Source organism: Mustela nivalis (assembly GCF_964662115.1).
Source record: "Mustela nivalis genome assembly, chromosome: X".
NCBI lineage: Eukaryota > Metazoa > Chordata > Mammalia > Carnivora > Mustelidae > Mustela > Mustela nivalis.
Window position 1 is genome coordinate 37,758,728 of NC_139040.1, and position 12,759 is coordinate 37,771,486.

Genomic DNA, 12,759 nt, shown 5'->3' on the forward strand with positions numbered 1-12,759 from the left:
TCTTTCATTATTTGCAGCAGCCGCAGCTGGAGACCTTTTGTGACCAATGTTCACAGAGTGTGCCTTTGACTTACAGGAAGGGACAATTTCTACTACTGAAGGGTACCGAAGGGCACAGTGGGTGAAACAGCACCACAAACCAGCTGGGACACAAATTCAGGCCCTCACGGTGAGAGTGGGCCCTGTGACAGTTCTTTTGCAACGGAACGCTATGAATTGCTACAGCTATGCCCTTTCCTTTAGCTTCAGGTCCCTCTATTTTCGTGGCTCTGTGTGTGTATGTGTGTGCACTTATGCACATGCACATGTGTAAGGTGTGTGTGTGTGTGCGCGCGCACACACATGCGCACACACGTACGTGGGCAGGTGTGCTATGTGGTGGAGGCTAGAGAATCCTGAAAAATAGGCTTTAGGTTTCAGTCGTCTTGGAGAGTTGCTGTCAGTCAGCTCTAGCAGGGGTCACTCCAAGAACACAGAAGGCAGCATAGGCTGACTAGCTGAAAATCCTGTGAGATGGGTCAACTCAAAGGTGAGAGTGTTGTTTTTTAATAGTTTCAATCTTTGCTTTTGGCTGTAGGTAGATACAGTCTCTTTCCCAGAAGGCTCCGTGCCTTTCAAAACAGAATACTAGCATTTTCTCTGCTTTCAGGGGCTTGCTGCCCTGTGGTTTTTTTTTTTTTCTTACACTCATTTGTTTTACTAGTATTGATTTTATACTCCACCTTCCAGCCTTAACTTATTGTCATAACCTACCAAAGCCCCAGAAAACAGTCAGGCTCTCGCAAAATTCCTGAGGACCATTAAATGGAGCATCTGAGAAAGTCAAAAGGGAAAGTTAGTGAAAATGCTATTAGGGACCTCAGTGTGTGTTAGGTGACTAATTGTGGATGCACATGGCACCTGTTCGCCATGCCTCCTTCTATAGTGTGTGTTAAGGCGAATCAGTGGAAAGACATCCCTAGACAAACACTCAGGGAACTGAAATGTTGATTTCTGCCCTGCTCTTAGTTAGCTCTGTTATCTGGGGCAAGGTTTTTCACCTGAACCATTGGAAGAATGGAGCTGCTCTTAACAAAAATGGAGAAGATCATTATAGATGAAGCAGGAAGATTTGAGGTGAAAATCAGGAACTTGATTTTGGGTACATTGAAAACTAGTGTCCATGTAAAGATATCAGAGTAGGTAGTTGGCTTATGAGTCTGGAATTTAGCAGTCTGGGCTGGAAGTATAAATCTGAGATTTATAGCATAAATGTGGTATTTAAAGCCATGAGACCCGGGGAGATCCCCAATGGAGTGAGTGTTGCTAGGAAAGAGGACCAAGGACTGAGCTGTTTAACGTTCTTATGTTAAAAGATCAGAGAGATAAAGGGAAAAATAATATATACAGTCCAAACGGAAATGTCTGCAAGCTAAATTTGGTCCTTGTGCTAGACTAAGTGTTGGGAAATTTCATATGAGTTCGCACCTAAAAAAGACTTCAGGTAATGCCTATTTCAAGCAAAAATGCTAAACTAAGAATAGATAACCTGTGTTCTAGTCCTGATTTTGTGCCCCAGTCAGTGACCTTGACAGATCATTGAACTACTCTGAGCCTCCCTTTCCTGTCTAAAGAGATAGAGAACTAGACCCAATGATCTCCAACTGTAGACATTTGTGGTTCTAGACATTTTAGAGAGGAAGAAACTGAAGCCCAGGGAGAGGGTATAAATGATTTGCCGAACATTCTGGTATTAGGAAGAGACCACAGGCCACTGTGACTTCTTCTTCTGTATTGTTTTAACCCACGTATGTGTATTAGAATGCCTGGGACACTTTAGGAATACTGATTACTAGATCCCAAACCTAAAGCATCTCATTTTGTTTGTCTGCATTGGGTTTGGCATTGGTATTTTTGATACTCCTTGGGTAATTGACAACACACTGCTCTGTCAACAGGGCATGGCATTGTCCTGCTAGCTGCTACTATAATTCTCTGCATCTTGACTTGTCTTTCCAACACGAAAATGATCCATTCAATTTTAAACCCTCTTATTCAGATGAAGGAGGAAGATAGCTTTCTAGTCCTGGTGAAACCAAAGTAGCAAGTATCAGCTTTCTCTGAAGCTCGGTAAAACGGCATGACCATCGCTTTCTTGAACTCCATTCTAGAGGTGAAATGTTATGGAAAACCAGGAAGCCATGGCCTGTGGCGGGGGTGGGCAGGGATTGAGAGAGGGATCGTTCTCTCTTCCTCCCTACCTTTTTGGAATAGATACAAGTTTGTTCCCAAATCAAATTTACTAGGTCACTAAGCAGTGTGTCAGGGATAGTACACCAAATGCTATTGCTTTTACTTTAAATGTATGGCAGGCAGAGTCACGCTATCCATTGTAGAAGCCTTACTGCTTTACGGTGGCTTCTCAACAAAGCTTTGCCTCTTTGGACACCAGCAGGATATAGGGTTTGTTGATTAAAACCCACATCCTCCATGCATTACTACACTTGGCACTGTCTTTAGGGGACTGTATGTGTATGTTTATGTATGTATCATACCGATGCACATTTACATGTATATGTGTGTGGTTGTGTGTTTCAAACTGTATTCTAGTATTCACTTTCTCCAGGGAGCACATGTCTAGGAGAAGAGCCATTTTGGACTAAGACAGGACACAGACATGGACTGTGGAAACACATTATTTACAGCCTTAACACACTCACCTTCCATTCTAGTAGTGCCAGCAAAATGATTTTATCATGCATAATGCACTGGTAATTAACCTGGTAAATCTCCTTTGTGTGCCTCTTGTCTATTCCATACTTGTTTTTTTAGTGCCCTTTATAACTCTAAATCACTTTCTTAGCTTAGGAGCATAAAAATATATTGTGTATGACTGGTTTGCTCATAAAATTGTCATATTTGATATATTTAAAGATGTGAAGGCCTGGGGGAGAAAAACAGAAAAATTCAGGGGAGATACCAAGCAAGTCCTCAGAAACAATTGTTTTTTTCCTCTGGGTCTTCATAGCTCTCCTCCACTCAGACGTGCAGCCCATAATAATGAACACAGGCTTGGAATGCACTCTGAGATTGCTCTAGGGCGACCAGGGCTCAAGATAATTGTAATTTTTAAAAATATATTTCACCATTGTTTGAAACCATCTATAATTCAATTTACTTTATCACACAAGCCATGAATAATGCCAGCCTGGTTCAGCATTCCAGAAACACGCAGTTCTATGGATTCAGCCAGTTGATAATGACAGATTCATATGGAAATGGAATTGCAGCATATGTAATCCTGGACACCGACTGGAAAGAATGGGAACGCTATAGTATTTACACTGTGGAAATGGAAATGGAGCTGCTGCGGTTTGGAGGGACCCCCCCACCCCCCTGGCCATTTGCTTCCCTGGTGGAAGGCCCCCTCAAGCAGATGCACAATGCTGGTTTGCAGAAGGGAAGATATGTCGAGGTAAGGAATAGAAAAATCACTGGTAGTCAGTTTGGCTCAGTGTGGGTTACAAGGGAACCTATTTAAGGGAAGGTGTATTTTAACACTGGAACACTCAAAGAATCAGTCATTTGCATTCCGTGGAGATAAACATCTTGGCATTCCAGGTAGTTATTCTAAAATAATGAAGATGAGAGCTATTTTACAGCCTTGGAAAATCATCTACAATTTAAAAGCCACTCCGACTCATTTTCATAATGATCCCACTTCCAGAGAGGTTACTCTAAGAAGAGGAAGTTGTGAATCTTTTCCTCAGTCTATTGTTGACAATGACCTGTGATCATTTTCCCTGCTAGAAAGATCACTCCTTCTTCCCTTGATGTATACAAAACCTGTCAGTCAGTTTGCATCAGGATATCATTTCTATACCCTATCTTCTCTGAACTCCCACTGAACTAAAAGACTGTACCTCACAGCTTAGCACAAAATTGCTTTTCAATTGTTTCTTGTGTATTGATTGTCTCTCCCCCTCCCAAACATACCGCTCCTTGAGGGCAGGTACCATAGCTAATAATTCTTATGTGCACCTCCCGCCAACCAACACAGTTGGTGTCCAATAAATACTCGCAGTTAGATTGACTGATGGAACTCCTCTAGCTTGAGGAAGAGTGGAAATTCCATCAAATCTCTAAGAGCCAGAGGGGAACTTTGGAAGGATCCATATTATTCCTGTGTGAGTGTACACCACACCCTTCTAAAACCAAATGCCTCTGTTTGAAATGGACTTCAGTTTCTAGTTTGCTTGAGCGTGACATACCCTACTACCCTGATGTTAGTGTCATCATGTATTTCCTTCTGAAATCTTAGTAATCCATCCAAATGTTTAGGTTTCCTAGAGGGTAATTTACATCTCAGCGAAACCCTAATTATCAAAACCAGACTCACACTTGAAGGACAAGTGCTATGTTTTTCATCTATAATGCACAAGGTCTATGGACTCTAGTGAATTCAAAATGTCTTTTTTATTTTATGAAGGTGACATAATACCCATCATAGGTGAGATAACCTATTTATTCTCAAAAATTCTATTGCGATCCACCTTAAATTAAGGTACTCAAAATTTTCCATTCATGGACTTTTTCCTCCAAAGCAACACCCGGGTCACCCTTAATTCATGTGATTTGTTATTGTCAGAGTGGTGAGTGGTTTTATTTCAGAACAGTGAAATTGCTTTCTGTGTCCATAAAGTCAACAAGACATAGTGTGCTGTAGAAAAATGGAATTAAGTTAGGTAGATGTGGCTTGATTTTAGACTCACCAGAAAGCACGAGGTGCTGCTTCATGGTGCCCTTTATTTACAGCTTCTCTCTGGTAATGCCATTCTTCCTCTTGCTCTCTATAGGCATTGACCATGTCTGTGTGATGGTCTGACTTGCTTTGCTTATAGCCCTGCTATTAATGGATTTGCTTACTCTATATGGTACATTTTTTTATATAAACATAAAAGGCCATAATAGCCTTGTTAGTATTTATTTCCAGGAAGTCATGTTTCAGTACAATTTTTTCATTACATGACCCACTGATTTTCTGTTTTCCATAGCGGTTTACTATCCCTACTGTCCCTACTGTCCCCCATTTTGAGTGAAGTGTTTTCATGATGCCAGGAATAACTTCCTCAGCTGTGTTGTCGGTGCTGTTGCCTGTGAGTAAATATGGCTTGCCCCATTATTGTGAAATAAGAGAACTAGTACTTTAGGGTCTGTGTACTCCCTGTCTGTGCTCCCTTTTCCACTGGCAGTCTCCACTACCCACCTCTTTCCTCAAACGGTATGGCTAGTACAAAATAAAATTGGGATATTTTAACCAGTTCCAAGAATTAGTCAGACTTTGGCAAGAATCCAGCAGTTGGGAATATGGTCCTAGTTCCCAGGATTGTAGTGAGGATTATTAAATAAACTGAAGTATGTAAAACACCTAGAATAATACCTGACTCAGAGGAGGCACTCTGAGTGGTAAAGTCCTACGTCCTGCCCAAACACATGGGATTCTCCCACTGATTGCTGGGAGCCCAGAACCCTCACTTTGACACTCATACCTTTTGCCATGTGTATTATACTCCAGATTCACACTGTCCTTCTTCCTTGGACAAAAGCTATCCTAGCTAATCATCAATGTTATCATTATCAACATGTCTTTGTCTTTCTCCCTCAGATCCCATAAAAAGTGACCAACTACTCTGATGAATGAATTCAGGATCGGGGCATAAATGGCATGGCTGAAGATGGCTTAATAGGATGCTCCTTTTTCATAATCTTGGCATTTTTTAAATTTATTTATTTATTTATTTTTTTAAAGATTTTATTTATTTATTTGACAGAGAGAAATCACAAGTAGATGGAGAGGCAGGCAGAGAGAGAGAGGGAAGCAGGCTCCCTGCCAAGCAGAGAGCCCGATGCGGGACTCGATCCCAGGACCCCGAGATCATGACCCGAGCCGAAGGCAGCGGCTTAACCCACTGAGCCACCCAGGCGCCCCTTAAATTTATTTTTTATTTATTTTCAGCATAATAGTATTCATTATTTTTGCACCACACCCAATGCTCCATGCAATCCGTGCCCTCTATAATACCCACGAACTGGTACCCCGACTTCCCACCCCCTGCCCCTTCAAAACCCTCAGATTGGTTTTCAGAGTCCATAGTCTCTCATGGTTCAACTCCCCTTCCGATTTCCCCCAATTCCCTTCTCCTCTCTATCTCCCCATGTCCTCCATGCTATTTGTTATGCTCCACAAATAAGTGAAACCATATGATAATTTACTCTCTCTGCTTGACTTCTTTCACTCAGCATAATCTCTTTCAGTCCTGTCCATGTTGCTACAAAAGTTGGGTATTCGTCCTTTCTGATGGAGGCATAATACTCCATAGTGTATATGAACCACATCTTCCTTATCCATTCGTCCGTTGAAGGGCATCTTGATTCTTTCCACAGTTTGGCGACCGTGGCCATTGCTGCTATAAACATTGGGGTACAGATGGCCCTTCTTTTCACGACATCTGTATCTTTGGGTTAAATACCCAGTAGTAAAATCACATAGGGAATTTTTCATAGGGAATTTCATAGGGAAGTTCTATTTTTAATTTCTTGAGGAATCTCCACACTGTTCTCCAAAGAGGCTGCACCAACTTGCATTCCCACCAACAGTGGAAGAGGGTTCCCCTTTCTCCACATCCCCTCCAACACATGTTGTTTCCTGTCTTGCTAATTTTGGCCATTCTAACTGGTGTAAGGTGATATCTCAATGTGGTTTTAATTTGAATCTCCCTGATGGCTAGTGATGATGAACATTTTTTCATGTGTTGGATAGCCATTTGTATGTCTTCATTGGAGAAGTGTCTGTTCATATCTTCTGCCCATTTTTTTTAATATGATTGTCTGTTTTGTGTGTGTTGAGTTTGAGGAGTTCTTTAGAGATCCTGGATATCAACCTTTTGTCTGTACTGTCATTTGCAAATATCCTCTCCCATTCCGTGAGTTGCCTCTTTGTTTTGTTGACTGTTTCCTTTGCTGTGCAGAAGCTTTTGATTTTGATGAAGTCCCAAATGTTCATTTTCGCTTTTGTTTCCTTTGCCTTTGGAGATATATCTTGAAAGAAGTTGCTGTGGCTGATATCGAAGAGATTACTGCCTATGTTCTCCTCTAGGATTCTGATGGATTCCTGTCTCACATTGACGTCTTTTATCCATTTTGAGTTTATCTTTGTGTAAGGTGTAAAAGAATGGTCCAGTTTCATTCTTCTACATATAGCTGCCCAGTTTTCCCAGCACGATTTATTGAAGAGACTGTCTTTTTTCCACTGTATATTTTTTCCTGTTTTGTCGAAGATTATTTGACCATAGAGTTGAGGGTCCCTATCTGGGCTCTCTACTCTGTTACACTGGTCTATGTATCTGTTTTTATGCCAGTACCATGCTGTCTTGGTGATCACAGCTTTGTAGTAAAGCTTGAAATCAGGTAACGTGATGCCTCCCGTTTTATTTTTGTTTTTCAACATTTCCTTAGCGATTTGGTGTCTCTTCTGATTCCATACAAATTTTTGGATTATTTGCTTCAGCTCTTTGAAGAATACCGGTGGAATTTTGATCAGAATAGCATTAAAAGTATAGATTGCTCTAGGGAGTATAGACATTTTAACAATGTTTATTCATTTGATCCAAGAGCATGGAATGGTCTTCCATCTTTTTGTGTCTTCTTCAATTTCTTTTATGAGTGTTCTGTAGTTCCTCGAGTACAGATCCTTTACCTCTTTGGTTAGGTTTATTCCCAGGTATCTTATGGTTCTTGGTACTATAGTAAATGGAATCGATTCTCTAATTTCCCTTTCTGTATTTTCATTGTTAGTGTATAAGAAAACCACTGATTTCTATACATTGACTTTGTATCCTGCCACGTTGCTGAATTGTTGTATGAGTTCTAGTAGTTTGGGGGTGGAGTCTTTTGGGTTTTCCATATAAAGAATCATGTCATCTGCAAAGAGAGAGAGTTTGACTTCTTCATTACCAATTTGGATACCTTTTATTTCCCTTTGTTGTCTGATTGCTGTTGCTAGGACTTCTAATACTATGTTGAACAAGAGTGGTGAGAGTGGGCATCCTTGTTGTTTTCCTGATCTCAATGGGAAGGACGCAAGCTTTTTCCCATTGAGGATGATATTTGCTGTGGGTCTTTCATAGATAGATTTGATGAAGTTCAGGAATGTTCCCTCTATCCCTATACTTTGAAGTGTTTTAATCAGGAACGGATGCGGGATTTTGTCAAATGCTTTTTTTGCATCAATTGAGAGAACCATGTGGTTCTTCTCTCTTCTCTTATTAATTTGTTCCATCACATTGATTGATTTGCGAATGTTGAACCATTCTTGTAACCCTGGGATGAATCCCACCTGGTCATGGTGGATAATCTTTTTAATGTGCTGTTGGATCCTGTTTGCTAGGATCTTGTTGAGAGTCTTAGAATCCATATTCATCAGTGATATTGGTCTGAAATTCTCCTTTTTGGTAGGGTCTTTGCCTGGTTTGGGGATCAGGGTAATGCTGGCTTCATAGAAACAGTTTGGAAGTTTTCCTTCTGCTTCAATTTTTTGAAACAGCTTCAGGAGAATAGGTGTTATTTCTTCTTTGAAAGTTTCGTCAGGCCCTTGTTTTTGGGGAGGTTTTTGATCACTGCTTCAATCTCGTTACTAGATATCATTCTATTCAGGTTGTCAGTTTTTTCCTGGTTCAATTTTGGGAGTTTATAGTTTTCCAGGAATGCATCCATTTCATCTAGGTTGCTTAGCTTATTGGAATATGACTGTTGATAATAACTTCTGATGATTGTTTCTACTTCCTTGGTGTTCGTTGTGATCTCTCCCTTTTCGTTCATAATTTTATGAATTTGAACTTTCTCTCTTTTCTTTTGGATTAGTGTGGCCAATGGTTTATCAATCTTACTGATTCTTTCAAAAAACCAGCTTCTAGTTTCATTGATACGTTCTACTGTATCTCTGATTTCTACCTCATTGATCTCAGCTATAATCTTGATGATTTCCCTTCTTACGTGTGGAGTTGGTTTGATTTGTTGTTGATTCTCCAGTTCTTTAAGGTGTAGAGACAGCTGCTGTGTTCTGGATTTTTCAATTTTTTTGAGGGATGCTTGGATGGCTATGTATTTCCCCCTTAGGACCACCTTTGCTGTATCCCATAGGTTTTGGATCGAAGTGTCTTTATTCTCATTGGTTTCCATGAATTGTTTCAGTTCTTCTTTGATCTCCTGGTTGATCCAAGCATTCTTAAGCAAGGTGGTCTTTAGCTTCCAGGTGTTTGAGTTCCTTCTGAACTTTTCCTTGTGATTGAGCTCCAGTTTCAAAGCATTATGATCTGAGAATGTGCAGGGAATAATCTCAGCTTTTTGGTATTGGTTGAGTCGTGATTTGTGACCCAGTATGTGGTCTATTCTGGAGAAGGTTCCATGTGCACTTGAGAGGAATAAGTATTCTGTTGTTTTAGGGTGGAGTGTTCTGTATATATCTATGAGGTCCATCTGGTCCAATGTGTCATTCCGTGCTCTTGTTTCTTTATTGACTTTCTGCTTCGATGATCTGCCTATTTCTGAGAGAGGCGTGTTAAGATCTCCAATGATTAGTGTTTTCATATCAATATGACTCTTCATCTTGATTAACAGTTTTCTTATGTAATTGGCTGCTACCGTATTGGGGGCATAGATATTTACAATTGTTAGATCATCTTGGTGGATAGTCCCTTTAGGAATGATGTAGTGTCCTTCTGTATCTCTGACTACAGTATTTAGTTTAAAATCTAATTTGTCTGACATGAGAATCACTACCCCAGCCTTCTTTTGAGGGCCATTGGCATGAAAGATGCTTCTCCATCCCTTCACTTTCAGTCTAGGTGTATCTTTAGGTTCAAAATGGATCTCTTGTAGACAACATTTGGATGGGTCATGTCGTTTTATCCAGTCTGCAACCCTGTGCCGTTTTATCGGTGCATTTAGGCTATTCACATTGAGGGTGATTATTGGTAGATATGTTTTTATTGACATCATGTTACCTTTGAAGTCTTTCTTTCTGCAGATTGTCTCTATATTTCTGTTCAATGCTATTCTTGGGCTTTTTCCTCTTTTATAGGACCCCCCCCCCTTAATATTTCCTGCAGTATCGGCTTGGTGGTTGCATAGTCTTTTAAGCCTTGCCGGTCTTGGAAACTCTTTATCTCTCCATCCATTTTGAATGTCAGTCTTGCTGGATAAAGTATTCTTGGCTTCATGTTCTTCTCATTCAGTGCCCTGAGTATATCTTGCCAGCCCATTCTGGCTTGCCAGGTCTCTGTGGACAGGTCTGATGTCATTCTGATGGGCTTTCCTCTGTACATAAGTATCTTCTTTGTCCTAGCTGCTTTCAAGAGGTTCTGCCTACAATTATAATTCTTCTTTCTTACTATTAGGTGTCTCGAGGACTTTCGAGAATCTGTAATCTTGGGGGGGGAACCTTTTGGCCTCTAGTACATGAACGCTGGTTCCATTCACGAGATTCGGAAAATTTTCATGAAGAACTTGTTCCACTATATCTTCTAGACTTCTTTCTTTCTCCTCCCCTTCAGGGATTCCAATAATTCTGACATTGGAACATTTCATGGCATCATTTATTTCCCTGATTCTGTTTTCGTGGCTTCTAAGCTGTTTGTTCCAGGCTTCCTCCTGATCCTTTCTCTCTATCTGTTTGTCCTCCAGATTGCTAATTCTATCTTCTGTCTCAGTTACTCTAGCTTTGAGAGAATTTAGATTAGATTGGAACTCATTGAGTGCATTGTGAAGTTCATCCCTTGTAGCTTTCAGCTCTTCCCTAATATTGAAAACATGATCTGGTTGTTTTCAGTTAGGCCCTAATCAATTCCGTTTGGTCCCCCATGGCTTTCTCCAACCTAGCTATTGCTTGGATAATTGTTAGCCTGAATTCTCTTTCCGACATATTGTCTATGTTGATAGCCATTAGCTCTGTTGCAGAAGGCCCATCCTCTGTATTTTTCTTCTGTTGGGCATTCCTCCCCCTAGTCATTTTGGTGAGAGATGGCTGAATGCGTGTAGCTGGGTGTATCGACTGTGGTGCAGTCAAGGTGCACCCTGGAATGCTTCTCAGCAATCAGGGTTCCCCACCCAAATGATAGGAAAAAGAAAAGGAAATGAAAAAGAGAGAGAGAGAGACAGGAATGAAAGGTGTAACAAAAGAGAAGGTTCAGCCCAAATGGGCCCCAAGGTAAGATTTATGAAGTATACAAACAAAAACACTGATAAAGTATATGACAAGAGAAAATATATATATATATATTTGCAAATATATATATGCAAATAAAGGAAGAACCTCGTCAAAAAGAACCCCGAGTGTAAGATTTATATACTATCAGGACAAACACAAAAACACAGAAATACCAGTGGAAGAAAAAGATGGGAGAGTGGTTGTAAATTCTCAGTGTGGGTGAGGAAGGTTGTTTTGATTCTTCCTGGCTGTATCTTGATATTTTTGTTAAAGGACTCAACTGTCCTAAGATAAAGGGGGATTAGGAATTGGTTTACCTATAGGGGTGGCATTGATTGGGGAAAGGGAATTACCTTGAAGTAATCTATATGAATCTATATGAATATTATATGAATCTATATGAATATTAGAAAATAAAAATTTAAAAAAGGAATAAACTAGACTAAACTAAAAATTAAAAAAAGAAATTTAAAAAAATAGAAATGCAAAAGGAAAACACAGGTGTATATATCAAAAAGTTCAGGTTAGAAGGTTATTATGGAATTTGATATACTGGACATCTCACTGTGACGGTAAATAGGTTAAAAAATTATCCATATAATAATAAAAAGTTATCTATATAAAAAAATGAGCCAGAATAGTGGGAACGAATTAATAATAAAAATTGTCCTATGAAGTAGTGGTGGTTGTTCTCTTGTCGTCTTTTTTTTTTTTTTTTCCTTTCCTGGTTGGTTTTCTGGGGGAGGGGCCTGCCACGTGGGTTTCAGTCAATGATGTTCTCTGAGTTAAGTCCTGCCGCCCCCCTCAAGGAGGTGGGCTCTGAGGAAACTGGTTTTTTCAGGCTTTTGTTCTCTTGAGGTTTTTATGTTTATTCACTTTTGTTTTTCTCTCTCTCCTTGACCGCTTCTGATGGTTTTTGTAGGTTTCGAGGAAAGCAAACTGCACCCTGACCTCCCTGTCAGAGAGAAGCCTCAGTCTGGCTGCAGAGCCCAAATAAATCCCCCCTTGGCGGCTGGCAGTGCAGGTTCCCAGTCGCAGTCCCTGGGGACTCAGGATGTTTTGCTTGTACCCAAAACCACGGCAGAGGCGGCTGTCTGGGCAGCTCCATACTGCCCCAGAAGTTCCAAGCAGCGATCGCACACTGAGATTTTCCTGCTGGCCCGGGCTGGGAGTGCCTGGTCTTTCTGGGTCCGAGAGCACCGGGCTGGCGCCTGTGTGCACCTCTCTCAGGGGAGGACACAGGGCACGACTCGGATTCTAATGGCACAGCAGGGAACTCGCGTGGGGACTGCAAAAAGGCTGTGCTTCTGTTGGCTGGCGAGGCTCCCAGTCCCTCACAGGAGCCAGGCACCAAGCACTCTCAGGCCCGCTGGTGGTTCAGGGACCGAGACCTGGTTTCTCCGCCGCACTCTCTCTGGCTCTGCGCCAGGGGTGGCTGTCCTGGGTCTGGGGACTTAAGCCCGGACCCTAACACCCCGATTCTCGCAATTTCCCGCCGATGATCCTTTGCTCTTTTT

At 41.1% G+C, this 12,759-nt stretch overlaps 1 protein-coding gene across 1 annotated transcript in view; it reads left to right on the forward strand.

Annotated features, from left to right (window-relative positions):
* GUCY2F (guanylate cyclase 2F, retinal) overlaps positions 1 to 12,759 on the forward strand; it is a gene marked incomplete at both ends in the record, with an annotated part of 98,105 nt that overhangs the window by 19,061 nt on the left and 66,285 nt on the right. The window contains 4 exon segments of the mRNA XM_082716510.1: positions 3,119 to 3,364; positions 3,367 to 3,456; positions 3,459 to 3,493; positions 4,881 to 4,913. Of these exon segments, the coding sequence (XP_082572636.1) occupies positions 3,119 to 3,364; positions 3,367 to 3,456; positions 3,459 to 3,493; positions 4,881 to 4,913 (404 nt within the window).